The following is a 27,863-nucleotide window of genomic DNA, read 5'->3' on the forward strand; positions in this document are numbered from 1 at the left end:
TTATTTAGAATTGTTGGAAAGTGATTCAGGGCTGCAGTTATTCAGTCTTTATTGCAGTCGTCTCAGGATTGGCAGAATTTCAAGAATGACCGTTTTCTGCATACGAGCTGCGAGAATCTCAGCCTAACTACGGCAGACTTTTATTGTTCGCATTTCTGTCACATGCGCTGCGTATTCATGATAGACATTTCTTACGACCTCCATGAGCTCTCTGGAGCGTTTCTGCTTACTCTTTTCTTTCGCAGGAGACTCGTCCTGCTTTATATCTAGGTGTTTAGCGTAGAGTGACAGATAATGGTAGCAGTTAGATGCAAAAAAAAGAAAGGATTCAGGGTATCTACTTGCATGTGCCTCACCTGAACAGCACTGCTCTAGTGGACACTCTCGTTTCACGAGATTTTACCGTGCACTGTGTCCTCCAAAGTGGCATCAGATGTTCGATGCATTGCATTATTTGTAGGGGTACTAAAAAGCTGTCGAGCAAGTAGAAAAGAAGTTCGTGAGATTTTGCATCAAATCCCTGTCGGTAATCCACCCAGGACATTGACAAGGTGCGCTTATAGTAGTATGTGACTAGTACTATTTGCAAGTTAACTTCAATCGACTCTGTTTTTTAAGTAAAGTTGATTGAAGTTATCTTGCAAATAATTCTTTTCCTTTATTATTATTTTTACTTTAGCCCCAGTTACTCCATATATTAAGAAGAAAAACATCATAAAAGTAAATAGTATTAATCGACTCAGCATTAAAAACTTAACTGATTGATGGTTTTTAGTTTTTTAAAATCTTAAGCTTTTTTAAATTTAATATGACTACTAACTTTAGAAAGATCTGATTTTGTCTAATCACATTCTATTGATGCAGTATTAGGTTTCTTACTTCTTTGAAACAATTAAATCAAAAATATAATAGTTTGATTGCACCCTTCTTAATTAGCAGTCCAATCACGGCAAATTACACTTCCTATCATTCCTTCATTTTTATTATAAACCAACGTGCAGTATCAAGGCTTACTTTCTTCATTACAGTGGAATAGAAATTACTCAGTGATAAATAAGGAAAAACAAAACGACTGTACGTAAAAGAACAAATGATGCAAGAACCCTGGCGTGATTCTAAAACCAATATTTGAATGATTCGTGGTGCAGCAATCTCGAATACGTCAAATGACGTGACAGGCAAATCAGAAACCACGAACGTTCCGTACTGAAATGACCTTATACTGATTGTATGTTGAACATATATGATTTCATATAAATTGTATATATATATGATATATGATATCTGTGAAAAAAAAAGGTGCCAAGTCACTGTTTTTTGAAAATCGGATACTTTCAAATTGTTCTACATGCAAGAAATGTTTGAAATCATAAAATTGCGCTAAGTTTGACTTGCCATAATCGCAAAACCATAAAATTGTTTTTATCAATTCTTTAATAAAAAAAACCACATGAGTGCGCATAAGAAATTCTAGATCGAAAATATTAATAAACATTTGATAGCATGAATCTTAATCAGATTTTTTCTTCAAGTGTTCGAAGTATCTTACCAAAGCTGCTGTAATCGGATGAAGGTAAAACTTTGCACCATGTGCACCTCCGAAATGTCTCTGCAAATAACTAAATTCTCAATTTTTCACTAATTATTTTAAAAAGTTTTCAGACAGCAAAAAATTTGCCTTATAAGAATTAGTTTTAACAACTTAGACAACAACAAGAAACAACAGTACTCAAGGAAGCCATCTGTCTCAAGATGTTGAAAAAAAAGAGATTCGTTTTAGATTAAATAAAGAAAATAAAAATTATCATTTATCAGCAAGTAAAAATCCAGTAGATAAAAATCAGAATGAGTTTTAGATAACTTGCTTACCAACTCAAACACCATACTGGAATAACGATTCTGTTGCATCTTCAAACTTTCCTGGAACTCATGATCTATAAGATTTATCAGCAAGTATGAATCAAGCACATAAAGATAAAAGTGGATTAGGAGTAATTTACCAAGCAAATCAGTCAACAAACAAAAGTCAGGAGCACTCAGCACTCGTGTTAAAACCGAAAATTTTCAAATTATTTTAATTTTGTTTTGGCTCTTTAAATTTTTGTTTTATTGAGTTTTTCATTGAGGAAAATATTGATACAGATTATTTTTGTAACAGATACAAATAGAAATCTTATTAACTAGACCTTATCTACTATTTGCATAACAACAGTCTGGTGATAATTTAAACTAATGAGAGATTACAGACTATACTCAAGTTTAAACAATTTTTCACAGCCAGGGGGCTACCTTATAATAGTAAATGAATAAGTCTTAGCTCCAGATATTTCAATTTTTTAAGACTGTAAATCGAAAGTAAATGATGAAAGAGGGATAAAAACAAACAAAATTTGTATGAAGAAAAAACCCTCTGTAATTATATGAACAAAAGAGTATTTGGTGATTATAAAATAAAATAAGAATCTGGAGCATATTAAACCCTTTGTAGAAATACCAGTCTACCGAGGGGTGAGAAAAAGTAGAGTTCTACTTAACTATTACAAGTCAAGGCTTTTCATGTACATGAATAGCAGAAGTAATATTGATAGGTTATCACCCTTACATCTCAACTAGTACCTGCGTCTTGGGAAGCGCGCTTCTCTCAATGGTCTCGATACCTTAGATCTCCTGCTAGCCAAGGCTATCAGGTCAGGATGAGCTAGATCTATCTACCAGCATCTATTTACATTATTGTTAAAGGTTACTCTGTCAGAATTATTGAAGTCCCTATCAGGTATACTAATAGAGTATACTAAATTTAATAACAAATTACCTTAATTTCGGAATTTAGGTGTTTGTTAAAAAATATTCTAGAGTTAGTTTTAAAAGCACTCTTAGCTTTTTCCACTTGAAAATCAAGATGTGTATAAAGTCTAAGTAAATGATCTATGTAGAAACCTAAATATCGTACCGATTTTCTATGCGGCAACTTTACTATTCTGTTCGTACTAGTTTCAGTTACAGAAATTTTAAATTCCACGGGGCATAGTATTCATTTACATCCTTGAACAATGTATTTAACGATGTTGAGGGAAGCCGTAATTGTGTAATTTGTAGATGAGAGCGTCAATCTAAACTGAATCGAACGCTTTCTCAAGATCTATTAGAACAGCCGAAACTATTTTGGTATCTAAAATTGAAAAAGTTACGTCAGAAAGTATTTTGTTTTTTGCATTTACAGTGGAGTTGCATCTCCTAAAAGCAAATTGGTTATTTGGGATAATGCCCTTATCATAACTTATTTTAGATATTCTGTCATTCACAATTATCTCGAACGCCTTGCTCAGACTAGGAGTCAGGCTTCTTGCTCTGTAGCTTCCAGTCTCAGCATGGTTCTTTCCAGGTTTTTGTATAGGCAAGACTTTGGCGGTCTTCTATGCTTTGGGAAAATTGTAAGAGTTCAACATGTTGTTGAAAAGTTTAGTTAAAGCAAGAATCATATTTCTGGGAAGGTGTTTGCAAACTATCGGTAGGATAGAATCAACACCTGACGACGTTTTATTTAAAAGTTTTTTAATTAATATGACTATTTCAAAGTCATTACAGAAATAGCTTTTTTAATCACCATTACCATTACAGGACGGAAATGACGCTTTGTTGGAGTCAGAAAAATCAACTATAGTGTAATTAGTTTCTTTATATAGATTAAGAGTTTCTCTATAATGAGAGGCTTAAGGGTCCATTAATGTTTTGTTTACTATTGCTTCAGGATAACATTTAGGGAAATTGTTTTTTTCAAAATTAAATCCAATATAGTTAAGTTTTTCTATTGGACCAACAATGGTGTATGATGCGTTGTAATTAAGAATTGAAGATTTGATTTCTAACCTATTGAATAGGATTTGAATATAGACAGAGTTTTTATTTACTATTAGGTTTTCAATTTCATTAGATTTCCGGGGTCTGAGTAATCTGTTAATTTTCGGGAAGAAATTAATAGGGTCTCTATGATCTATGCTCTTCAGTTGCTTTTCCCAATATCCAACGACAGCTTCATTGAACTTGAATTTTAGTTAACTTTTTACAGTTTTTAACCTATTTTTAACAGAAATGGAATATTGATTAGTTAGTTTGGGGTGATACATTCTTAGTTTAAGAATTTCTTTAACAATAAGAGAATTGATTTTTTTTAATTTAATTATTTTGGGGTTTTAGTATTTAAAAGCACTATCTGTGGCACAACCTTTATCTAATTCCCATCGGTAGAGCGCTCTACCTCTGACATTGTCCACGGAATCTTCCCAGTCGATGCGTCTGGCATTTATGTCACCTCCTATCACATAATAGTTATTTTGATTATCCAGGTTTAAGAAAGTCATTAATAAAGAGAGTTCCTTGATAAAAAAAGAATTGACATTAGCTGGAGCATATAAACTTACCACAAACAAATTTTTAAACTTAACATTGCCAAATTTAATGATGGAGAATTCTATTATTTCAAAGTTGTTTCTGTCAATTAGATTAAATTCTGAAATACGTCTATGTTTTCTTAATAAGAATAGCCGTGCTACCGCTTTTAGTGACACCTACTTGATCATTTCTTACAAAATTATAGTTACTAAAAGCAACATTATAAAATTTGTAGAGTCTTGTTTCGCTTAATAAGATGATATCACAATCGTTTTCTTCAAAAAATTCTAATGTATTAATATTACTATCTATATCAACAAAACCTTGAAAACTTTTTTTAACAGTCATATTATTTGAAGAGGGAGAGTTAATCTATCTAACAGTCGCTGGTTTGTAATTTTTGGTATTATTTAAATTATCCATTACAATTATTTTCCATATTACTAATTCTGTTAAGAATATCATTAATTTTCTGATGATGATCAGATATTAAAGAGTTCAAGTTACTGAACTGAACGTTAATAGTCTCAGATATCTGAGCTCCAACTGAACTAGGATAGTTTTAATAATAGTATTTAATTTATTCTCTAAGGAATTTTTCATTTAAGATAGGATTTGTTTGTTCTGGTTAAATGAATTAATTGTGTTTAAATTATTAGTAATTGATGATAGTTGAAGCTTATGTTGGTTTGATCTAGAAGATTCGAGCACAGCGGCTCTGACGCTCTTACCATATAGCCAGCATTATCTCAATCTAGGGTTTATGTGTATTCGTTTTTATACTACATGCTTGGATATGCAGACATGGAATTGAAATCGTTTGTTAACATTTCTACTTGATAAAAATGATAATAATGAATTAATATGTGTATTTTAAGTTATTTTCCGGTATTACATCGATTAATTTTCAATGTGTTAAGAAAATTCAAAATTCATTTTGAATTGCATTGATAGGCTAACGCCACGTGCACAATCATATTTTCGTGGCTTAAGAAGCGTGTTGAGGTAATTTGGGAGGTCAATAATACCAAACACACCAAGTTAAGCATTTTTTAGACATTCAATTAAAATTCAGTTATTAAAATTGACATTTAGTGATCGCTACAGACATTCATTCTTCTTATTCAGTGAAAAAAAAGTTGTACAGCGTATATTGTGTATTTGGTAGTACTAAAAAATAAGATTCTGGATTTTTCATGAAAATTAAATTCCGTTTGATCTGTTCCGGCACAATCTTTTCTATTCTTAAACGGTTACGCTAATCCAAAAGTTGAGATTTTCTCAACACAATGGGTATCACTATTTTCGTTTATATTAATAGCAACAGTCATCAAAGTACAGGGCATTGTAAAGTGACACACTATACTTACATTACATACATGTATTATCCGTACACACATACAAAAATTACTCGCCAAAATGCAGGGTACCATCAGTTCTGGATACAAATTAAGCATTTTTTCAATAGAGTAACTAGGATCAACTGTGATCATAATGCTGCTATCTGTCCTACTTCTTTGAATAAATGTCCAACAATAATCATCCCAAATCGTAGTTTTCTAGTTTCTTAATAATTATCTAATTTTATCACCTGAAATAATTTTTTTATGATTAGAAATGTTGCAAGAATTGTGCTAGACAACATTTAGGAGCTAAAATTAGATCGAAAATGAATAATTCACGATTTCTTTTCATAACCTTGTCGCGGCCATCTTGGTGTTCAAGCGCGGCAAATCAATTCATAATTATTCAATTTTCTTTTTAATCTTATCTGCATCATAAAACAAGCTTTAATTTGGGACCAGAATTTTCAAATAAAAATATAAATTGGCGAAGAAATTAGAAAACTACGATCCTATGTATTCGGATAGAGGGAATCAGTCGCCTCCGTGACTTCAGCCTAGCCTTAACCTACATAGAAATAAGAATTACATTATCGTTTCTGCGTAAAGAGCGTTGAGTTTAAGCCTCATCCATCTATTGCCTCTTTTAAAACTAGCGCGCTCTCACGGATCATATTTACAGTGCCGAGTAACACGCTACTCTATACTGACAAGTTCGCACGTGACGATACGACGCAATGTTTAATTGTAAATATCTCGATAACTATTCAATATTACGGGATAATTTTCAATACACAATCACAGTCGCCTCCGTGATTTCAGCCCAGCCTTACTACTGCTGCATTTTTCATCAATAAAAAATTAAAAAAAAAAAAAGAATAAGGAGCAGAATGTGCAGATGACGTGGCGCCGAGTATATACCGCTACGCTAGATACTCCCAATGTGTCAATTGAGCGAATGAATGGTTTACATCTTTCTTTCGTTAATATTCATAGAAACTATATATAATGCTATTTATTTATGGATTATCTTTAAATATAAATTATGTGAAACATGAATTGATTGAATATTTAAACATTGATAATAATATTTTTTTATGACTAATATATGAATTTCCGGTGTCTGTCTGTTTGTATGTCCACGTTAATCTCCAAAAAAACTAATCCGATTGCAACCAAACATTGGAGGCACGTAGAGGAGGTTGTTAAGAAGGTTATAGGCTACGTTTCGTTTACGTTAATTGTTTGTAAATTGTTTTAAATCTGAAATTAGATTCATTCATTGAGTATTTATCAAGATACAGATTAGATCCCGTCCCTAATTCCGTTTTTCGCACATTTTCACTCGATTTCTATCCTCCCCTTTGTCAGTCATACTTGAATGCTAGCTTATACGTAGACTTTTTTCTCGTGGCCACAATTTTTCTACGATACATATAGGTATACTCCTAATGTATGAATATAGCGAATGAAAGGTTTATGTATTTCTTACTATAATATTGTAAAATAAGACGAAATAACAACTTCAGGAAATAAATTAATAAAGAAAAAGTTTATTAAAGATTGACAGCAATTATTTAGAACCGAAGAACCCGTGCGATCAACTTAAGTCTCAGTCAAGAACTGGAGATAAACAATCTCCCCCCTCGTTGCTATAAACAATCTAATCGTCAAGCAATCGTCGTTAACTAACAAACTGTCGTTAGTCTAATAGTCATTAGATGGCGACATACAAATATTTTACAATATTAATAAAAAATACAAATACTTCTTGTAATGTTTGAATGTATTTTAATTATTTCACATAATTATTTGAAATATTTATTATGACTTGCCTTAATTGAACAAAGGTTGGTCTATTACACTGCACTTTATTCAAGTTTACTAATTTTATTCACAATACCTTACACATAACAAATTTCTGATTTATTTCAACTCTATTGACATTGATTTCAATGACACCATGTCAGGATACACTGGATTCTTTGTAAATATTTATCGATCGGAGAAATTATAAGTAGATAATTTACTATCTGACTATTGATATTTAATACTATTTATCATTCAAGTTTCCGAAAAGTAACCTTCGATATTCTCTGATGATAATAAATTTCAAAAAATTTAATTTCTTTGCCAGTCAAAAATGATAATTGTTAAATCACGGACAAATAAATCTTTAATATTGACTATAAGAAAATTGTAATTGTATTTTAAAAGTAGACGTAATATGAAATTTTTTTATGTTAATAAGTGTAGTCAATAAAAAATAAACAAGAAATGTATTTAATGATTGATACTTAATAAGAATATGAATCAATGATTTGACTATTAAATGTTGTTTAAAAAATATAATTTAAATTTGTAAAATTCTCTTTTAATTTAATCGTTGTAGAAATTCTCTAAAAGTAATCAGAAGAATGTGTGTATTTTTGTGTGATACGATCGTCATGTATGAGTATAATTTGTTTTCGTACATAACAAATCTATAGAGTAATAAGCAAAAAAGGTAAACACTACTTAGTGCTACTGAGTTAGTAGATAGTATACTACATGTGATTCGAGAATTGAATTCCTCAGTTAGTATATTGTGAACCGCGATTTATATCATTTCGTGCACAACTGTTATTATTATTCCATTTAATATTAAATATTACTATTATCATAGTAATAATTCTTAGTGTTAAACGTGTTTGTGACAGTTGATTATTCTGTAATAAGTGCAAATTTAATTGCTTCGGCAAGAAATTTTTTGAATCATTTTATCTCGAAAAGCAACATTGAAACATTGAAGCAGTTTGGCCGGTATGTATCCACATTGTTTACTTTTTTTTGACAGAAGTCAAAAACATGACAATGCATCAAAGATCGAGAATTATTGAAATAGATATTTTATGATAAAACTCTTTATTACTGACACTCCTTCTTTTATTATCGCTCTTTTTCTATCTTAGGAGTTTTTTCGGCATGTTTATTATAATTCCGTATTAGAACGTATTGGAACATTAGGACCTATATTTGAGACTTTAAACATAAATGGGTTCATTAGAACACATATTCAATCATAAGAACATAAGTGGAAACGTTAGAACACATAATATAACGTTGAAACATATTCTTGTTCATTAGAACACAATTTAGAATTTCGGAACGAATATTGAACGATGAGAACATTAAAAAAAATTCTTAGAATGTATTCTCTATTATTAGAACATAAACCGGAACATAAGAATACATATTCGACTATTCGAACATAAATAAGTTCTTTTAAACATATGTGTTATGGTCAAAATATATGTGTGAACTTTAAAACACATAATCCATTATTGAACCATAAGCTGAATCGTTGATATACATATTAAAACCTTATTTTTGTCTCATTAAAAGAACGTGATGCTTTCATCAAAAAATAAATCGAAATTTTAATTAATTCTTACTGAAATTACCAATTATTAATTTAGAAATTTAAATTATTAAACTATCGATTACTCTTGCATTTAGTAATTTGGCAAAATAAATTTTAAATTACTCCTGTAATTTGTAATTTTACCAAAAACATTATCAATTACAAAAGTAATTTGTAATTTGATCTATAAAATTACAAATTTCTTCGCTAATTTGTAATTGCATCTAAGAAATTACAAATTACTTCATTATTTTGTTATTCAATCCTTCAAATTACAGATTACATCACCAATTGATAATTTTGAAAATGAAATTATCAGTTAATACAGTAACTGATAATTTTATTTTCGATATCAATAATTATTTAGTAATTGATATTGTTTTGTTTCAATCATCCATTACAGATGTAATTGATAATTCCGCCTTATAATACTACAAATAAAAATATTAATGCCGAACCGTGTCTTATAATAAATTTTTACCTCACGAGTTGCGAAAAATCGAGATCCTACAAGACCTGCATGCGGAATACCTAAAGTATCAGGAATCACATGACATACAGTTTCTTCATTAAATAATTTAACTTTTCCACTTACGAGTGTCTTTATTTGCAATACCGTGCAATTCAAAAATTTTACTTTTATCAATTGTCGTGGAATCATTTACATAGCTAAATTTAGGTAAGTTCGGCGAAGCTGCCGAATCTATCATCATAATTACATCTTTACTTCTATTCGTTTTGCCTACAATAATAAACGGTAGATCGTCCAAATTTTCTAATTTCACGCTCATGATTAGTACTCGTTTTCGATTTCCTCCTCGAACGTCAATGTCACTGGACGCTTTTGAAGTGCCTTTGACCCCGCGCCCATCTGGCGAGACACATTCGAGTCTTCCTGTTCCTCGTATTTTTTAGCTTCCAGACGGAAACAAGTGGGAATGTCGTGACCAGATTGTTTACAAAATTTACAAGATTTACTTTGATTACTTTCATTCGAATTATTATTTAATCGACACGTTTTAGCAATATGACCATTTTTTTCACAAATTTGACATTTTACGTTCGATGAAACTCTAATTGGATTTTTAAAACAATTTTTAGCAGTATGTCCAGTTTGATTACAAAGCTGACAATTTTCTTTTGAATTATTACTATCTTCTTCTCAACAATTTTTCTTTACATGGCCAGGTTTATTACATGAATGACAAATAATCTTTTTTTCTTGACTATTATTATTTAAACTCTTGTCTTTATCGATATTCAGTTTATTAGTTACAAATTTAACGTATTTTTTTCTATCTTCCTTTTTTTTTCTGTAATTTTTCTACTATTTGGGTCTTTACGAATTCCTTTTCGCGTAATTAATCGTCTTCCTATTTCTTTTGCCTTTCCTAAGGCCTCAGTGACGTGGTCATATTTTGATCAAAACATCGAGCTACGGCTTTATTAGTATTATCTTTATAGATTTGAATTTCATTCTCAGTAGCTGTCGGATTATTTAATTTAAAACATTCTACTATTTCTTTTACTTTTTTTCGTAATCTATTACACTGACAAACTCTGTGTTATAAAATAGGAAGACTGAATGTCGCTCAAAATCACTGAATGTCTATTTTAATTATTGAATCTGAATTGAATGTCCAAAAAATACTCAACTTAGTGTGTCCGGTATCATTGACCTCCCATACGAGCGCAGCACGCTTCTCAAGTTGAGCAAGAATGTGATTGTGCACGTAGCGTTAGCCTATCAATGCAATGCAAAATGAATTTAATGAAATGTCTTGAATTTACAATGAAATGTCTTGAAATGTTACTTGATTTTAGTTTCAGAATAAAGCCTGAATTTTTCTGATGATTTACAATAGCACTAGTACTGATGATTGACTCAAAACTTTCAGATTTGTTGAGAATGAATGTGAATGGCGTGTACACGTGAACGAGAACAGTAAAAGAAATGGCGACAGGAACTTCATTAGTCAAAAGGGACACTGAAAATTAGTCAAATGATTGACTAAATTAAGAATTATTGATTATTTGGTCGATTGGTTATCGACCCAGTCTCAAGATGGCCGCCGAAGTTCCTGTCAGCTGGCAAATTCAAACTGAGAATTAATTAATTCTCAACACATTTAATGCATGTTCAACTGAAGGAGATAATTTACTACCAAAAATTAATTTAGTGAGATTTGATTCTACTTGCTCTGGTAACATACATTTTGCTTCCTTACAACAATTTAAAAAATTTATTAATTCTTTTGGTTTGCCTGTAAATATAGGAATGCATATTAATGCGTCTTTGGGAGATATATTCTGATTATCAGACATTTTCCTTTGTTCCGTCATATTTATATCTAAATTTACCGTTTCTACATGAGCTTGAGTTTGATTTATCGTTTCGTCAATATATCATTCTTGTCGGATGTAACGAGTTCACTCGATTCTGATATTTTTGTTAAATCACCGATACTCGAATCAACAAACTTGAAACTTTTAGGTCTAGTGGGCGGAGCTAAACCTTCAGGATATAGTGAGTCACCGGTACTTCTCAACGAATAGCCTTTTTTATTATTATCAGATGATCCAGGATTATCCGACATTCAAACTATTTCTCCATAGATCATTGCAATCTCGGATGAGGCCAGAAAATTGTTATGGAGGCCAAATTCCAAGCCCCGTGCCTGGGGCTGCAAAGTCAAAATATGACATGTAGACCTAGGTACAACTGGCCAATTGAGGTCGGACTCGTAATGGTATGTTCTAAGGCCTCGGGCTTGTTACGTGTATCCCTGTGCCTGTTCTAGGTGCAGGTATAAATATCCCGGGAAATGCCACCGCGAAGAGAGTAGAGTTATAATTTTCCAGAGTTATGCCCAAAGAGGCGAGGTACTCAATTTCCGTCCTTCGGACGGGAGAAGCGTAGCATTTTAGTCCTGGCCTTTCGACCATTAGACAAGGATTAGAAAATCTTTGATAGAGAAAGTAAAAATGTGTGATTTATATAAATACAATGACAAAATTTTATTGGATGAAAATTATTGAAACATTATAACAACAATTTAAACGTTACCAACTGATGATTTTTTCACTCTGGTCGAGATGAATTACAATTGATTGGTCCTTAGTTGATACTCCAGTCAGCGCCATTATTCACTTTTACTCGCGAATTAATTTAAATGAATAGTTTCTAAATTTCGTCGATTAATTTTTGTAGATCATTACTGTTTATACTTTGCAAACAGCATCTACGCGGACGAAGTCATGAAAATAATCGAGTATCGTATCGTGGATCATAAGAAAAAAAGGATACACCCTCTCTAGTAGCAAGTCCTGCTGTCAGACTTACGTACGTATGTTGTCGTTCTGCAAAAGATTGTCATTCATTTCTGACGGAAATCTTATGTTTGTCTGTGTCAGAAAAACGGCAGGTACATACGTAAACGAAAAAATCAGGGCAACATACGTGAGTCTTATGTTTATGTGGCTACTAGGACTATATGTTTTGTCAGACTTTATTTATTTACCCCAATAGAACGATTGGTATCAGTTCGACTTCGATCAACTCATTTCGTATCATGTTGCCATGCTGTAATCATTGCTAGAAATAAGGAATAAAGTTGAACAAACGTGTATATTTAATACTCACACTTGAGGCATTCAAGTTTGAGTCCTGGTCAAAAGAAAAAATTTCTTTTTTTTTTCGAAAAAACGTGTCAATACAAAACTGTGGCGATAAAGTGGGGTGGGAGAGGAAATGAGATAATTACTAAAAAAAAGTAAGTGAAATCTAGTATATCGTCCGATATCTGTAATAAAAAAACGGCGCCACATCATTTTGTTTAAAAATCAGATATTTTTAAATTGTTCTACATGGAAAAAATGTTTGAAATCATAAAATTGGGACAAGTTTGACTTGCTGTAATCGCAGAATTATAATATTGTTTTTATTATCAATTGTTCGATAAAAAACAACGCATAATTGTGCGTAAGAAATTGGAGTTCAAATTTTTGATTAAAATATGAATAAACATTGGCTAGCATAACTCTTATTCAGAATTTTTTTTTTAAGTATCCTACCAAAACTGCCATCATCTGACAAAAGCGATACTTTGCGCCATGTATATCTTCTAAATGACTCTGTAAATAACCAAATTCTCATTTTTAAATGATTATTTAATTATTTATTTTAAAAAATTTCAAACAGTAAGAAAATGGAATAAAAAATCGTTGATAGTGTTTAGAAAATTTAATGTGAAGTTGTAAGTTAAAATCGTCGAATTTTCAATTTACTTTTTCAGTGATTTTTTTAACGTTGCTTTCAAATGAACTTAATTTTGATATGCTACTCATTTTCTTCCATGCAATCTTGTAACTAAATCAATTGAATATCCTTGTATAAGAGGTAATTGTTCGCAGACTTTATCAGTTTACTAGATGGTAATCTAACTTGTTGACCGAACACTATTGTGCATAGTGCGTTTTGAATAACTCAATAATAACTAGTATTATAAGAAAGTACTGCTCATTCGATCCCATCATCTCATTGATGAATATAATTTAAGATATTCGTTCAAAGACTGATTACATTGTTCTAACAAACCGTTCAATTGTGGGTTATTAGCTGTCGCTCGTAACTTTCTGATTCCGAACCTGTTAGCAACGTTTTGTGACAATGCACTTATGACATTGCATCCCTGATCTGTTAAAATGACTTTAGGCCGAACAATAATACAAATACAGTCCACTCGGATTTTGGTTCGCTTCTGGGCTGCATAGGAATAGATTTTCGCGAAATGGTGTTCTCCCACTTTAACGCAGTAGTATAACGAATCTCATCGTTTTTTGCCTTCTCTATTTGTTTTAATTCTATATATTCTAAAATAAGACGAAATAACAACTTCAGGAAATTAATTAATAAAGAAAAAGTTTATTAAAGATTGACAGCAATTATTTAGAACCGAAGAACCCGTGCGATCAACTTAAGTCTCAGTCAAGAACTGGAGATAAACAATCTCCCCCCTCGTTGCTATAAACAATCTAATCGTCAAGCAATCGTCGTTAACTAACAAACTGTCGTTAGTCTAATAGTCATTAGATGGCGACATACAAAAGCGTGGGCGCAGTTTGAGACAGAAAGGAAGCAGCTAAAAAACCGTTGGCGGGAAGAGCAGAGGCTTGCAGATGAGAGGCAAGAGTCACTATTTGTGACAACGCTTATGATCATTAACAAACTTAGAACATTAAGTAAATTTACCCTAAAAGAAGACTGTCTGGCGTGGATTGAACGTTTCGGTCACTATATTGAAGTGAATGGAATAAGTGTCAGCAGTAAGAAGTCATTGTTTCTGACACTGCTGAGATCCGAATCATACGAGTTATTAAGGAATTTATATGCACAAGCGGCACCAGCAGCAAAGACTGGGAACAATAAATGATCACCTCAAACAAATGCCTAGCATTATAGCCGAAAGATACAAATTCAAAGAAAGCCGATAGTCCGATATCATAACATATGTGACAGCATTTCAAAGATTAGCAATACCGACCGAGCTTGGAGAAAATTTAGAAATCAGTATCAGAGATCTGTTTGTATGGGGTGTCAAAAATGCAGCTATAAGGAAGAGGTTACTTGTAGAGCAGAGTGTAACATACTTAAGCGCGATCGAGTTGGCAACAGCAATGGCGTCAGCCGCCAAAGACGTGTCAGCGATGGAGAATTCCGGGACGCAAGGGTCAGCCAGTAATTTCATCAGGAGAGACCGGGGAACATTGGTGTGAAAGCTCGAACCGATAAAAATGAGTTATTTGCTTATAATAGATTGTGTTTTGGAGTCACTCCAGCAACAGGGATATTTCAGGCAGAGCTGAAGAGTCTTCTTAAAAACATGTAAAGAGTAGTCTGTTTTTATGATGATATTCTGATTTGGGAAAACACATTTGAGTCACATGATGACCGTTTGAAAGCAATTTTACAGAGACTTAGAGTACGCTTTCGTTCTGCTTGTTGTATCAATCTAATACAAACAATTTTAACGTTAAAATAAATTAACAATAATCAGAAATCAGTTGAAGGTAGATACAACTTTTAATTCAATTTGTTAGATAATAATGAGTCTATGAGGTCTTGATGTCGGCAATGACTCGAAAATAATTCAGCTTGATCTAATGATCACTCAGTCTACTAAGAGTCCTGATATGGCAGCCCGTCAGGCACGTTGCCATCAGAAATACCCTGACTACAGCATTCCTTAATCATCCCGAGTTAATAGTTTACCCAATTATCAATTAGATAATATAAAAAAAAAAAAGCAATGTGGCTCAATCATGCTCGATTGTAGTGTTTACCCTGACAAAACTGTAATCTGCTTACTAGTGACATTCTCTGTAGTCCCGATCACAGCAATGGCTGCAACAGATAATACACTTATGCTCCACCACCAACGGTTGAAGCTCAGCTCACTGGGTCAACGGTTTCTTCACTTCGAGAATGAGCTTGACACTTAGATGCCCACTGCGAACGTTTGCGTTTCTTTGCGTTTTATAAAATTATAAGACTCAAAAGTTTTAATGTCTTTCCACTTAGACGGGTGCACGCCGAGTGATTGTTGGGTCAACGACAAAGTTGATAGTTGACTAGTGCATGATCGGTAATGTCAAGGGGCGCCCTCATTAAAAAATTCAAATAGTCAATTTTTCTATGACTTTTCTATAAAGTACATTAAAGAGGTTGAAAATAAAACAGCAAATTTTATCTCACGAATGTTTCAAAGTAGTAAAGAAAAACAGTTTAAAGCTGGAGAACTTGAAGGGGGAGAAAGTGGAGAATTTTCATATTTGAATTATGTACTTGATGATGTAACGACGATCGATGTGAATGTGTTACGTGAAGAGATATCAAAAGACACTGTATTAAGTCGAGTTTTTAAATTTGTGCGAGATGGTTGGCCAAAGACTGTAAGTGAGGATCTGTCCAGTTATAAAAACAGAGCGAGAAAATGAACTTTTGAAAATAAATGTTTAATGTGGGATTACAGAGTTGTAATACCTACTAGTTGGAGGAAAAAAATTTTAAATGAATTCCACAGCGTTCATTCCGGAGTAGTAAAAATGAAGTCACTGTAAAGCCTGTGAGATCTGTCTGTCGAATGCAGGGAATCCACCTAAGGGTAAACTTTACTATTAGACAACACCTGATGAGCCAAACCAGAGACTTCATACTGATTTTCTCGGCCCAATTAATTCAAAGATGTATATTGTAATCATTGATGCGTTCTCAAGTAGCCCAATTTTCGTAATGTTTTCTATTGATAGAAGATTCCCGAATGTTATTCTTAAAAATGTAATTTTAAGGATTCAAACATTTTGTGCATGTAGAGCAATCTGAAAATATCGGATTGTCAAACAACAGTGACGTGGCGCCGTTTTTTTTAAAGATATCGAACGATATCCGTTTTTGACGGATTTTAAGATAATCTATAAATAAAAAATATCACTTTGTGTTTTTTATAAACATAAACCATTCATTCGCTATATTTGTACATTGCGAGTATACCTATATATGTCGTAGAGAAATTGTGTCTATGAGAGAAAGGTCCGCGTAAAATGGCATTTAGGTAAGACTGACAATGAAAAAGCTAGAAATCGAGTTGAATTGTGCGAAAAACGGAATCAGGGGCGCGGCCTAATCTGTATCTCGATAAATATTCAATAAAAAAATCTTTTTTTGGATTCAAATGAAAGCTTTCAGTCATTATTGATTGTGTATTGAAAATTTTTCCATAATGTTGAATAGTTATCGAGATATTCACATTCAAACATTGCGTCGTGACGTCACGCGCAAACTTTCCAGTATAGGGTAGCGTGTTACTCGGCCCTGTAAATATGAGCCACCATAGCGCACTAGTTTGACGAGGGGCAATAGATGGATAAGGGGCACGAATAAGCTGGTGACGTGGCGCCGAGTATCTCCCGCTACTCTAGATTCGAATAGTGTAGGAAAACTTATCTCCATATAGTTACATTAGTCGTAAGATTTTTATTAAACAATTATTAGTTATAAACAACAAAAAAAAGTCAAAACTACATGCTGTGAGTTCTGGAGCTTCGCCAGCAAGCTCTATCCTTACTTTCGGTACCCAAGCCTGCAGCTCATATTTAATAAACATAGACTGTAATTATGATAATTATGTGTAATTTTAACAACTGAAAAAAAAATTTGCAGTGACTGGACCTCTGGTTCGAGTGATAACCTAATTTTTATTTTATATTTTGAGAATGCTGACCTTGTTACGTCAGCTTCTCTTTCTTCCATTTATAATATATAAACGAAACCCGGGTTTCCTTTCCTATGGGTTGGTTTATTTACCAATTTCTTTAAGCTGGTTTTTTGTGCTTAAAAATGCGCAATGAGTGCGTCCAATACGCTGTCTCTCTCTTCCTCAGTGGTGGGCCCTTCGCATCCCAATTTTTCTTCACTTCCAGAGTTCACAAAGTTTTAAAAATGGTAGAGGACTTTCCGTTTGCAAAAGTTCTCATCAATAAATTTATAAAAAAAAAAATTCAAAATTTAAAAAATTCGTAACTTCGAAGTCATTTTTCGCGAAAACTATAATAGATGCAAGAAAATGTTTCATACAAAAGTTATATATTTTCATATTATCCACAACTTTTATTTGAAACATTTTCCGATATCTATTACAATTTTTGCCAAAAACGCTAAAAAGTGGTTTTGAGGGAATTTTACACCCCGACCCTGGGTTCGCAACCCCCTAAAAATCTCTGCTTTAATCTAGGAATATTCTATGCAAGTTTGACCGAGGTCAAAAAATTGCCATTTTAGGTCTACTTTGACTGGACTATGTAGATTACATCGCTCGACATTGTACAGTAACTGTCTACACTGATCCTAAAATATATCACGATGTTTAATGAATTTCTCGAAATTTTTCTTTATTGTTTTAATGCAGTTAATTTTTCTATTACAAGCACGATCATTCATGGTATGGAAGGATGTTAGTGCCAATCCAGAGCACGATTATAGTACAAATATAGTTCGTTTTTTTTTCTTTGAAATCATCGAGACAAAAAATAATTTTGTAAGCACGTGCATACACATAAACGTTTACGTGTGAAATTTTGTGTACAGCTTCAGAGATTTTGAGACGTAAGAAGATGTCAAAATTTGGAGATCGCTAAATCGGACTTGTTGCAAAAACTTTTCACTGGAAAATTATAAGACAAAAATTTTTTCAAAACTAGTCATCAATCATGACAAGTTGAATGAAGAGTTGTATTTGTCAACTATTGTTTAAACGCATTATTCTATAAATTGTCACTTATTGGACTGGGTGTCCAAATGCTTCTTCTTTCAGTAGCATGACTGATAGTGCAATAACATTTTTTCCGTTGATAAAACGCTATATGTCACATATATATAAAATAAAATTTCGTAATAAATTGTATTCATCTTTTGCAGCGACTCGGTAGTGTTCGTGGTGAAGATATTCCCTACGTTTTTGGATTACCTCTTATATTAGGTGGATCATTCTTTCCACTGAATTACACTCGTCAAGATCAAGGTGTAGCAGAGGCAATTCTTACATTTTTCACTAATTTTGCGAAAACTGCGAATCCTAATTTACCTCATAACATTGAATCTGTCGATTATGGTACTGAAAAAGAAAAAGCAAGATTTCGTGGATTGGCTTGGGAGCAGTATGAAACAGGATCTCAATTGTATTTAATGATAGGTATAATAGTCTACTCAAATTTTGAATTTATCTATAATAATGTATATGAAATTATAGCATCGAAACCAAAAGTGAAGAATCATTATCGTGGACATAAAATGGCAATGTGGTTAAATCTCATTCCGCAGTTACATCAACCAGGAGACGAAGATGTATCGATGCGTCATCATCATTTTCGGGAACATGATGAAAATTTCTATATAGGTAAGGTAAATTAATAAACATTTTGATCAGAGTTTAATTGACCTTTTTTTGTAGGAGCCGTTCGAGACAAATTGCATACCCCAATACACCAACTCGACACAACAAAGAATCATATAGCATCAGCTATTTGTACTACTCCAAATGTTAACAATCAAATTATTGTTGATGTCGTAACGATCTTGTCTAGCAGCACTGATAAATCTGAAATATTCCAAGAGTTTGCTGCCCGTCATTATTATAGTACTACAACCGCACTAATAATCACTGTTGGAGTTGGTTGCATTTTTCTGCTTCTAAATACGTTAATATTTGCGGGAATTTACTATCAACGATATCGCGATAAGAAAAAGACATTTACTCATGAAGGTAGTACTCATGACCCTACTTCTATGACAGTAACTCCGATTATTGGAAAGAATTCATTGTCTATTCATGAGCCACCTCCTTCATATGCTACTCTTCCTAGAACACATCCTCAAAATTCCAATGAGACAGAAAATAATTTGCATGAATTAATTCCACAATTAACAAAACTAGGAGAATCTTCAAAAACCGAAAAAATGATCCAAAGTCCTGTGAAAAATGTTTTTTTAAAAGAACTAAAACCTCCTAAACCACCGACTAGGACAACTAGTTCATTGAGCACTGGTAGCAGTAATAAAAAAAAAGTCCAAATACAGGAAGACATAATTTAATATTGAAGATGATAAAAAAACTCGGTAAAAATGGTAAGAAGATTAACATTAATTTGTAGTCTGAAGGAAAACAGCTAAAAAAAACCTCAAAAACTTCAATCTACGCAATGTTTAACTAATACATATAAAATAAAGTTATGAGATTAAACGTAAAAAATTCTATTGGTTTTTTTTTAAACTTCTTGTAGTACTTTTTGATCACATTAACACTAGATGAGACCAGAGTAGATTGAAGCACAAAAAGTTCATTGTAGTAGATTAATTTATTTGTGTCATTAATTTTTTCCAAGCAATCGTGAATTTAATATGAAACTTTGATAAGCAGAAATTAATCATAAAAATCCATAGTCACGATAAGATACTACTAGTAAAATCGTTAATTATTAAATGGTTCGAGAAATTTAGTAAGCCCTGGAATAAATTCATTTTGTGTAGCCACTATTAGATATCCGTTATTGGTGATTTTTTTAAAATTGTTTCACGTGTCACAACTGTAAAATTTGCGCCAATGACAATTTGGTGAAACATTTTATTATTTAAGTATTGAAAAAACTAAACTAAATGGTAAATAAAACACGATGCACTGAGAACAACTGCGGACTTCTTATGCATAAATATTGGAACACAATGTCAATTTGCCTTAACGTATTTGTTTCGATACATTTCTTTATGGCAAGAATAATTTTTGACTGTAAAAAATTTGAGACGAATTAAAAGGAAAAAATCAGTGAATGGTTATCTTAAAATGCTATTGGTAGTTATACCTACATTAGTTTTAAGAGCAGCAAACACTGTTTACACTGACGGCATTTTCCTTGTATTTCTAAAATTTTTTTTTTTTCTTCATGTAACACAATAGGTCAGTCGATTGCCACTCAGCCCTTCAGTATTAGTTCAAGAGCAGTGTAAATTACCCATGCATTAATTTTAAGAAGAATGTAAAAAATTTTAGATTACGGCTTCTTTTAGAGATCAACGAAAAGAGCATTTGTGCTAAATATCATTGTTTAAAAATGATTTTCACTGTTACTTATCAAGAATTGAAATTCTGACCTTTCACTGACTGTCCAGCGCAAATGTTTAACACTTGTATTATAATTTTCATGACAACATTAAATATGTTACTTATTTTGAGCTTAAGTTATTTATGTGTACTGTATTACATATGATAATAATTAATAAAATGATTTCCCGTTGAAAAAACTTGAATTCATTACACAGATCCCATTGTTGATGGTTTGTAACAAATTGCACTATTATAAATAATTAGAGTTTGATTTTCTAGATTTCAAATCTGTAGAAACTTGGTATCAATCGGAGAAATAATTTTCTGTTAGAAGAACTTAAATTTATTACGTAGATTACGTTTTCGATTTTTCATAACGAATTCAATCAATATAAACATTATTTAATATGCATACGTAACGATATTCAGTGTTGCAATGTAATGAAATTGTAAAACTTTATTTTGTTGTCGAATAAACTCATTTTTATCATAAAACATTGAGGTTGCGGGGTAAACACTATTATAATTGTTTATGATAGACACCAGAATTTCATTAATATAGATTAAATAAAATTACAATTCCTATTATCATTATAAACTTATATATACGAATAGGCAATTGATGATAAATAGAATGATATATAAGTTTATTGATGATTTGATGAATAGGAAGCTATGTCTCTTATCTCTTTATACTGCATGTTCGAGGAAGCCAACGTAATAACAGAAAATCTCAATCTAGTATCTTGGACAATTTCGCTAACTTTGGATTTTGGTTTTTTTTTTACTAATTATTTGCAACGTTATCCTACTTTAGAGTTTCTCTGAAATTAAAAAACAATATGTAGCTGGATGCAAACGCAGCGTGCACAAGTTCGATTAAGCTCTACCTTTTTTGTGAGACTGCAAGTCTGAAAACGATACTGAACATTTTTTTTTTTTAATTTTCGAAATAATAATTAATACATTTTTTCTTTTAATCTATCGAAAGTCGCTCAACGACACATTTCGCCGGAATGCCTAAAATCATCAATTTTGGTGCAATCGTTCAGAGCACTGCACTTTTTTACCTGTAATAGGTAAATCTCATCAAGAGCAGCCCCCTATTTCTGGGCTGTACAAAAATGTGCCTTAAACATGAATAATGATATTAATAGAACACAACAAGTCGTTTTATGACACACTCAACATAATAATAAAAAACTTGGCTACCAAGAATAAAAACGTTACCAGGAACGAAAAAATTCACTTTAAACATTGTTGATTTTCAGATTTATGTACTTGGCGTTTAATGATTTTAGGACTGGTTGTATTCCATCAATATCATTATTCATGTTTGAGGCACATTTTTGTACAGCCCAGAAAGAGGGGGCTATTTTTGATGAGATTTCACGATTTTTTGTACATATCCACTGAAAAGAAACATTAATAAAATATAAAATTATTTAGGAAATACTTTAATTATTTGTATATTCACGTTCAAGCAAGATTAAGTTGTTACTAACTTTATAATCCGTAAATGAGGGAACTTTATGGCAATGAGAAACTTTGATGACCAACTTGAGAAAAAAAAAACGTATTATTGCTGCATGAATAAACTCTCATTTTACTCAATTTTTCCGCAACGATATTGAATTTTGAAATTTTTTCAATTTCGTATATCATAAATGAAGCTATGATGATACTCGATATGATGCTTAATCTGAAGCTAACATTTGCTTTTCTGGCAAATTTTTTATTTCAGCCCATGTTTCTATTATAATGAAAGAAAAATTTTAATTTTAAGAATTATAACCTACAAAAATCTTCTTATAACTTGTATAGAGGCACGGTAGTGCCTTGTCGTGACGTAAGGAATATTTCTTCTCGTAGACTTTGCTCCAAAAAATTTTATTTTCTATGTAAGGTATTCATATTATTTTCTATGAAACTCACGTATTTCGCTGCATAAACAGAAGCAGTAAAAGGTCAGAACATTCATTTCGTCAAATTTCAATTGTTAATAAACAACAGTAAAAATCACGTTTCAACAATGACATTTGGCATAAATGCTTTTTTCGTTGATCTCTACACGAAAACGTAGTCGAAAAATTTTTTTATACTTCTTAAAATTAATGCCTATTGGCACAAAGGCGTTTTATACGGTTTCTGCACTGTAAGTTGATATGTTGTGGACTTATCGATCATCAATTGACTTTATTCATCAATTAGGTCAAATTACTTTATTTTTATCAACGCTATTATCGCTACGTGGTTAGCCGGCTAAAATATTCACAGAAAGACGGCTTTGTAGGATTACTATCGAACGCGGAATCTCGTGGTGTCTTTTTTCTTTAAGCTGCAATTATTTTTCGACATAGTGAGAGCATCTAAGACTTGAGAAATAAATGGAAATTAGTAAAACCTCGACGTTAGGAGACAATTCGAAAAAATGATAGAGCACATTTTATTTGCAAATGTTATTGTTAATGATTTGATGCAAAAAAAATTTTAATTTTACAATTTTGCAACTTTAACCCATTAGAAGTCACTGTACTCGATCGAGTACAGCTATATTTTTAAGTGTCAATTACAGATCTCGAAAAGTTTACTTGGGTTACCTAATTAGTTGAGTTTATTACCACACTGTTCAAGTATATTCGACATAATTATGAGGGAATTTTTTTTCTGAATCTTTCTTGTTCTAATTACAATATAGAAATGAAGTAAATTTAATAAATATCGGTACTTTTTATTTGACCTCTAATGGGTTAGAGACATTTTTCACAAAAACTATTCTAAAGACGAAAAAATGTTTGATAAAAAGTTGTAGATTTTCATATAATCTCGAACTTTTGTCTGAAACATTTTTCGATATCTATTATAGTTTTCGCTAAAAACGTTAAAAAAGGGCTTTAAAACCTCCTAAAAATTATCCCTATTCAAATCTAGCATGCCTAGAAATATTTCAGCCAATTTTGACCGAAGTTAAAAAACGGCAATAAGAACTCTATTAGTCAAAATAAACACTGAATTTAGTCAATTTAGTGAGTAGAACTAAAATTATTGATTATTTAGTCGATTTATTATCGACCTAGTGTCAAGATGGCTACCTAAGTTCCTGTCAGCTGATTATTAACACTTGAAAATTTAACGATTTTCAACACGAGTAAGTATAAGTAATAATAAAAAATTTTTTAAGAACATAAATCAGTGACAGCTGATTGGTAATAATCATGGAGTAACTGTAAAAAAATACATTTCATAAAAAAAATTGTTGATAACGAAAAATTGTTTAAAAAACAATTAAAAAAAAATGTTATAATTTTCCCGGATGCATCATTAGAAAGAGCATCGTTTATTATTGAAAAATTAATTGTTCAACAACCATAATTGTTATTAGAACTATTTTTTTTATAAACAGTTAAAAATTAACAGACTGCAAATAAATTTTTGATAAATTTAACATTCTGTTGATAATTGCTTATAAAAAACCTGCAAATTAAATGAAAAAAATTTTCAATAATTAAAAACTACGCATTTGTTTATAAAATTTATCTATAACAAATACTGAAAAAATTTTTAAGAAATGGTTCCATACTCGTCACATGAAGTTATGAGACTTTGCTGTACATAATTTTAATATTAAAAAATAACTCCACCCCCAAAATAAGGGTGAAAGAATCCAAAAACAACATTACGGAATTCCACGGTATTAACAAAAAATTTTTTCAAAAAACTGAGATAGCCATTCTATAGAGCGTAAAAAATTCTATCTGCTCCTTAATTGGCTATAAAATGTGCCCATAAACAAAAAAAATATAAGGGTGCAAAGTTCACGAAAAAAATTTGAAAAAAAGACGCTTCAGATATTATAAAAAATCGAAAAATTCATTTTGTTTATTGAATTTTAATTGGAAAACGATTCTAAACATTCCAGAATTTTTCCAGATTGTTTGAGATGTTGGAAATATTTTCTTTTTAAATGTTAATTAAAATGACACTTAACGGCATATTCTGTCGCTACGTTCTTGCTACGTAAGGGATGAAAGGTAGAAAAACGCAATTTGCTAAAGTTTGACACTCGAAAAACAATAGTAATTATTGTTTCCGAGTGATAAAATTTTGCGAAAATACTCTCCTCATTATCCCCTGCAAGAGTATCCAACAAAAAATTTTTTATTATCATTCTATAATTAACGCACGATAGCATAGGGCTTAAATTTACGGCTACTAGACTGAAATGTACAATACGAGAGAAGAGTCATTTTTAAATTTACATCCCTAACTTAGAGAAGTTAACGTCACAAGGTCAGGATTAATCAACGTAGGCCAATAAAAGAAAATGAAATCGTATTAGAATATCCGATAGTAAAGGAATATCTATATTTCCTAGGTACATAGTTGATGTAGCTGAGCAAATAAAGGCATTAATCCAACCTTTGCTGATTGTTGCTTTTCCCCTTTTCCATGTCTTGAGTTCAATTGGACCGGCATAGTCGATACCAGTAGGAATGTATGCGGGTGATGAAGTAACTCGTGATTCTGAGAGTTTCTCTACGAGTTGATGAGCTCTTGGAGCGCGTGATGAGCGCATGGGATGCACCTGGAAGTGTATGAGCGCACTGGTTGTCGACGGTCAAGGATCCAAAACTGTTAGCTCATGAATGCAAGCGTAACATGAGTGCCACTATGAAGAATTTGTTAATGAGCGTCGGAGATTTTAATATTGAAAGTTCTAAAGAGCAAGGTAGTATTAGAAAACATTCGTTTTCTTGAGTAAGTGATAAAGTCTCGAATCTCCCTCCTGCTCAAATGACTCCTTCTGAGTCAATATGAGCGGTGAGTCTAGCAAAGGCGTGACCGTTCGGAATTCTTTTTGTAAAGATGTGAGTGTCATTCCAGGTTTCTCTTCATGAGCCATGATTGAAAATTTTTTGTAAATCAAAAATGGCTAATCAGTTCTAAGTTGCGCAGTTACGTGCCGAATGCAGTTGGTTCCACGTCGATATCATTTTTTGTTCTCGAGATAATCGAGGCGAAAAATAATTCCGAGCGAACGTACGCACATACGCACACACGCATACACGTACATACACACAGAGACGTCCACTGGAAAACGATCGTATTAGACTCTGGGGACCTTGAAACGTGGAAATATGTGAAAATTCGAGATTCGCAAAATCGGACCCATTACTATAACTTCCCACTGGGAAGTTCAAAATAAATTAATAAAGAAAAAGTTTGATAAAGATTGACAGCAATTGATTAAAACCGAAGAATCCGTGTGGTCAACTCAAGTCTCAATCAAAAACTGGAGATAAACAAACTTTCCCCTCGTTGCCATAAACAATGTAATCGTCAAGCAATCGTCGTTAACTTACAAACGGTCGTTAGTCTATTAGTCATCAGATGGCGATATAGAAATATTTTACACTTCCCCCGATCTTTTAAAAATTGCCACCTGTCAATTTCTAACAGTTGGGTAAAAATATTGGATTAGGCTGAAGTAAAGAAAAATTTCAAATCTTAAATTGAAAAATTCATAATGTTTAATGAAAGTAAGCAGATAAATCAAATAATTCTTTAGCATAGTTTCTAATATTGCCGCTTCTCAACTCTGACTGCTTAAAAAGAAATATAAAAAAACATATTCTGGAGGAAAAATTCCTGCGACGGGTAAAAACCTCCAAAACAGGCCGAAATAATCTAAATTAACTAATAACGTAATTCTATAACATAGAAAATTCCTTAAAAAAAATCGTCCGTTAGTCAAATTGAAAGTTAAAAATCTAAATTTTCATCTTCAATTTCCTTTCCTTCCTTTTTTTTCATCAGGAGAAACCACTGGAAAGAACCCAAAGAGTAGGAAATGCCAAAAACTGGGAGGTCATGGACTTAAAAAAAATGTAATGCTCAATTAATAATTAGGTTGAATAGTTACACTTCATGGAGTCAATTCTCTAAATAAATTCCGATTTCGCATCCTTCTTAAATAAAATCAGTAGATAAACTATAAGAGTTCTACCACACTTTGTTTTTTTAAAGAGTGTTGTAGTAGAACTCTTATAGCTGTGGACGTATGGAGTGAGGATGAATATTGTCGTAGAACTCTTATAACCGTAGAAGTGAAAAGTAAGGGAGTTCTTAGGTTGTATTGAGGCAGGAAGTCGAGGGAGAATTTAGGTAGGGCGTTAAGTGTGGATTCCTGAGGTAAGGTGTCGAACATAGATGGGGAAATCTTACTGAATAATTAATTGGTTGTTTATCTAAGTGTAGGAAACATCGATTAAAAAAAATATCTTGCCCGAGAAAACCATCGATTGAGAAAAAAATTATTACTAGGCGATTAACAAAAATTGAAAAGATAAGCATCATCTCGATCCTTCAAGCTTTACAACTAAAGCTAATGTGATGCATTGACCTGTAGCTACATAATCTTGAGTTGCTATAAAATCTAGAAAAATGTCCTGTGAGGGGAAAACACGAGTAGGGAAGAAAGAAGTAAGGAGTAAGGCCTACCCTCTATTTATTGGGAGATTTTTTCTCGAACATCATCAGTCTTGCTTCAGACATAAGTCTTGTACAATTGTATTATGAATATGGAAAAGTTGTTAATAAGTAATCAATTTTACAAGTTATACATTCAAAATAGACTTGCGTCAGATCAAACTTTATATAAAACAAATAAACAATCTGTGCCAGAAGTGTAATTAGAATTAAAAGAACTAAAACCAGGAATCATTACCGGTGGATTCACTTGACATTTATTGGAATATACTAATATATATACAGATATCGATTATTGGATTATTCATCATGAAAGTTTAATAAATCATGATGATATAGAACAACAAAATGACTACTACAAAATCAATCGAAACATTTATAATTGTAACACTTATCATATTCCTGATATAAATGCATTAATGCATGTGTTAAATCATCAAAGAACACTTTTACAAGTTATTCATATACAAGTTACAAAAGAAATATTCGATGCGTTATTTAAGAGTGATCCAATTTTTATCGAGCCATATTTTAAATTGATTGATTTAATGTTCAATAATGCTATATGTAAAAAAGTACTCTCAACGT

At 32.0% G+C, this 27,863-nt stretch overlaps 1 protein-coding gene across 2 annotated transcripts in view; it reads left to right on the top strand.

Moving 5' to 3' along the window:
- The window catches only part of LOC118071034 (neuroligin-1-like), a 267,425-nt gene extending 246,405 nt beyond the window's left edge, over positions 1 to 21,020 (top strand). For both annotated transcript variants that reach the window (XM_035089972.1, XM_035089974.1), the window contains 3 exons: positions 18,608 to 18,881; positions 18,939 to 19,085; positions 19,140 to 21,020. In XM_035089972.1, coding sequence (XP_034945863.1) covers positions 18,608 to 18,881; positions 18,939 to 19,085; positions 19,140 to 19,780 — 1,062 coding nt within the window. In that variant the 3' untranslated portion in view covers positions 19,781 to 21,020. The remainder of the gene's footprint in view (positions 1 to 18,607; positions 18,882 to 18,938; positions 19,086 to 19,139) is intronic.
- The last annotated feature ends 6,843 nt before the right edge of the window (positions 21,021 to 27,863 follow it).

Source organism: Chelonus insularis, unplaced genomic scaffold (assembly GCF_013357705.1).
Source record: "Chelonus insularis isolate UGA/USDA-ARS -01 unplaced genomic scaffold, ASM1335770v1 contig_71_pilon, whole genome shotgun sequence".
NCBI lineage: Eukaryota > Metazoa > Arthropoda > Insecta > Hymenoptera > Braconidae > Chelonus > Chelonus insularis.